The sequence below is a fragment of the Octopus bimaculoides genome, chromosome 10 (assembly GCF_001194135.2).
Source record: "Octopus bimaculoides isolate UCB-OBI-ISO-001 chromosome 10, ASM119413v2, whole genome shotgun sequence".
Lineage (NCBI taxonomy): Eukaryota > Metazoa > Mollusca > Cephalopoda > Octopoda > Octopodidae > Octopus > Octopus bimaculoides.
The window spans coordinates 72160896-72165368 of NC_068990.1; the positions used below are offsets into that span (position 1 = coordinate 72160896).

The window sequence follows — 4473 nt, forward strand, 5'->3', positions numbered from 1 at the left end:
TGTTGTTTTTTCGTACATTCTCCCATATATATATATATATATATATATATATATATATATCAAAAGGTAATATTTATCTCAACTTAAAGTGGATGTCATGTTAAAACACAAAATACAGTGTCATTTATCATGAGAGGTAACAATCAATCATATACATATATGTATGTGTGTGTGTGTTTATCCTTGTATTAAAATCATGTGATCCCTGTAAACAAGCATCACCATCATACAAGCGATATCATTCATTTCCAGTCATTATGCAAATCATGTCTGGTTATGGGAAATATTACCTTGCTTGAAAACAGGAAGGGCATCATCCAGCTTTAGAAAATCTGCTTCAATAAATTTTGTTTTGCTCATGCAAGCATGGTAAATGGAAGTTAAAAAGTTAAATGATGATGATAATATTAGGGCGAAGTATACCTGTAAAACTTTTGAAAGTTGAATGCAAAGTGGATATGATGATCAGAAGTAATTGGAGATATGTCTGTGAATACAAGCTACTATGTACTCAGTCCAACAACAAACTCATGATCTCACCTATGGGCATCAATGTTGGTTAATGACCTAAAGAGTGCTAACTTGGTTTTTCTGTTGGTTATGACGATAAGTGTACCAATTGAGTTGATCAATGAAACAGCCAGCTCATGAAATTAATGTGCAAATGGCTGAGCACTGCATTGACATGCATAGTTCTCAGGGGTGATGCAGTATGGCACAGAATATGACAAAGTTGGCCCTTTGAATTACAGGTACAACTCATTTTTGCCAACTAAGCAGGCTAGAGCAACGTGAAATAAACTTTCTTGCTCAAGGACACAATGCACCACAAGAAACCAAACTCACAGTTTTGTGATTGTGAGCCAAATATCCTAACCACTAAGCTACATGCTTGCACTAGAAGTCAATTGCAAATATATGTGGCCAAAATGGAATTATCCCGAAGGATCTCTGGAGTAATGTTACTCGTCAGGGGACATAACTTACTCCAGGTCCAGCTACTACTCTGCAATGATAGGTCACAGCTCTGGTCACAGTCATGTAATTAAAATGTCACAGGAAAGTATTGCTAGATGGATTTTTAAAGCTGAGCCAACAAACAAGAGAACTAGTGGGTAGAGCAAGGATGAGATGGTTGGATAATATCCAGTCTTGATCACATTTGGGAATCCAGCAAGAAAGTCTAATGATAGAACCCTGTGGAGGAGGTGTCTGAGGACTCCATCGCCATAATCCTCCCAGGAATAATGAATGGAGAAGATGGGTAGATGGGTGGACAAGCTCATGGTTCAAAAGTTGCATAATAAACTCACTAACATTTCTTTAATATTTTTTTTTTTTTCAGATTGTGAAAATGTGTACAGATGACCCAGAAGGGAAGATAACATTGGAGCAATTTCGAAATTTTGTGGAAAGCTACTGAATGGCCAGGCATTCTTTTTTTCTTTTTTTAACTTTTTTTTTTTTTTGCATTTTGTTTTTTTGTTATACTCCACAAAACTGAATGAGATATTTAAATGAAAAAGTAAGATATATTATTCCTGTATATCCAGCTCTAATAATATCTTATATTAGTTGTATTTCAAAGTTAACATGGCAGTCATATTGGAAATAAAGCAGTTTCTCAACTTTTTAATATTTGTGGAATTATTATTATGTGGAAAGCTTTTGCTTTTTATATTTGTTCTTTTTTTTCTTTTTAATTTTAAATTCTAATTAATAAAAGTGTGTGAATACACATGTATAAATAAATAAATATATTTATAAGTCCCAAGCTCTAATTGTGGAGGGAACCTGTAGAAGGGGTAGACTTATGAAGACATGGAATGAAGTAGTGAGAAGGGATCTTCAAACACTGGGCTTCACTGAAGAAATGACAAGGGACTGGGAATTGTGGCAATTTTAGAGAGAATAGCTGACTTGATTGATTGCTATATTTGATTTCCCACCATTTACCGCTTCGTTAAATTGATAACTCTCTTTAGAAAGCAGAATTATTAGCCACTGAGTAGAGAAATCACTAATTTCTCGTTACTTTATAAGCCTTAAGTTGCCAGAGAAGTTTATTTCAAGGGAAGTAACTTTGTAAAGTTTTTGTGTAGAGTTATGTACCTTACATCATCTTATTTGAAAGCCACCGAAGAAACTTTCGTTATTTGTTGGCTTAGTATTTTCAATAAAAACCGAAATCATATTCTGTAAGAGTGCATACTTGAATCAACAGAACACTAGGTAACAGGCAATTAGCTATATAGTTATATTCTGAGTTCGAATCCAGCTGATTTTGATTTTATTTTTCACTCCGCCTGAATCGGTGGGTATATAACTTTTCTAAAACAGATAATATATAGCTGAGAAGAGCCATGCATTAATAAGCGAAGAGAAACAATAGCTGGAGCTGAAAAGGAATAGTGCAAAAAGTGTTAAACATGACAGAAGAGAAACCTAGTTTGAAATAGATCCACTCTGCAAGTTCTTCCGATGGTCTTTGTGGTCAAGTGATATACATCACATTCTAGGGAATTAAAATCACCCGAATATTCCTTGTTCAATCCCCACTATAGGTGGAGTTTCAATCACAGCAGGAGGATAGCTAGGGGTTATGACATAGGTGAATCTGGTTCCCTTAGACTGTCAGGAACTAATGGGCCGAAACTTTTTGCTTGGCAGGAGTTCTTCATCTGAAGATTTCTTCAGCAGTCCACTCACCCCATAGCTAGTTTCCACTCACCTGTATATATTACTGGTATATCACTAGTTTGAAATACAGTACACTATATTGTGGCAGTTCAATCAACTTCTATCCCTTGAAAATTTATGACTTTCTCCCAGAAACCACCTTCTGAGCAAATACATTCTGATTATGTTATAGAATTTATCCTTTTTTTTAAAAACTTTTTTACTTGTTTCAGTCATTAAACTATGGCCATGCTGGGGTACTGCCTTGAATAATTTTTAGTTGAGTGAATGAACTCCAGTTCTTATTTTTATTTTTTATGCCTCATACCTATTCTATCAGTCTCTTTTGCTGAACTGCTAGATTACAAGATTGTAAACACACCAGCACTGGTTGTTAAATGCTGGTTGGGGGACAAAAACACATACACACACACACACACACACACACACACACACATAAATATATACACTTATGAGTCAGCATGACTCAAAAAGGTAACCTCTACCTCTAAGGTGCCAAGCAGTGGGACTGAACCTGGAACCATGTGGTTGGGAAGCAAGCTTCATGTCACACAACTGCATCTATGCTTATAAGAAATTTGCTCAACATTAACAGTTTCTACCAATGATTTCTGATCTTTTTTTTAAAGTTTGGCAATACATTTTTAATTTGCTAAAAATGAGACAACAGACAATGAGTAACTCTTTCTAAGAGTCAGTATTCGTTAGCTGAGGACAGCTGTATAAAAAAGTGCTGAGTTCTAATTATGGAGGGGACCTGTGCTTCCAAGGGACAAAGTGGTGCGAAAGGATCTTCAACACTGGATCTCACTGAGGATATGACAAAGAATTAACCATTAAGCACTTGATTAACCATTAATCAAAATAAGGACATGCTTAGAGCATTAAGGGACTGGAGTACTACAGAAATGAAAATGGTTTACAGCACAAAAGAAATCACTTTAAACTTGCTAAAATAATATTCGTAATGCCTTATCTCTACTAAGTATAGATACAGAAGTTTTGCATAAAATTAATTTTAACAATATCATCAAAAACTTTGCAATTAAAAATTAAAAAAATGAAGGAGAAAACTTTTCAAATATAAATAAAATGGAAGCATACAAAAATAAGCATTATTTTCCATCTTATTGTGAATTTTGTATATACATATACATATATATATATATATAATATATATACATTAGGTAAGCAGGTATATAGATAGATGGATAGATAGACAGATAGATAGATAGATAGATAGATAGATAGATAGATAGATAGATAGATAAATAGATAGATAGGTAGATAGATAGATAAATAGACAGATAGATAGATAGATAGATAGATTGTTTGATTGGTTGATTGTGGGATAGACAAGTAGGTACATACATAAGAAGAAAGTATATAGGTAATTTAAACAGACAACCCTCCCCCTCACACACACACATACACATACAAGGAGACAGAGACATATAATTATACACATACTCTTCACACACACTCCATACACAGTAGGTGCACGTGCATACGCACACAAACTCATACACATAGACACACTCAAGCACACATGGGTTGGACAGTTTGACAGGTGCTAGCTAGACAGAAGACTGAGTCTTCACATACATACATACACACACACACACACACACATATATATATATATATATATATATATATATATATACTCTTTTACTCTTTTACTTGTTTCAGTCTTTTGACTGCGGCCATGCTGGAGCACCGCCTTTAGTCGAAGAAATCGACCCCAGGACTTATTCTTTGGAAGCCTAGTAC

The 4473-nt window shown here is 34.6% G+C and overlaps 1 protein-coding gene across 1 annotated transcript in view; it reads left to right on the forward strand.

The window, feature by feature from the left end:
• The window catches only part of LOC106871867 (EF-hand domain-containing protein 1), a 113149-nt gene extending 111513 nt beyond the window's left edge, over window positions 1–1636 (forward strand). The window contains exon 12 of the mRNA XM_014918602.1: window positions 1346–1636. Coding sequence (XP_014774088.1) covers window positions 1346–1423 — 78 coding nt within the window. The 3' untranslated portion in view covers window positions 1424–1636. The remainder of the gene's footprint in view (window positions 1–1345) is intronic.
• Window positions 1637–4473: the final 2837 nt, after the last annotated feature.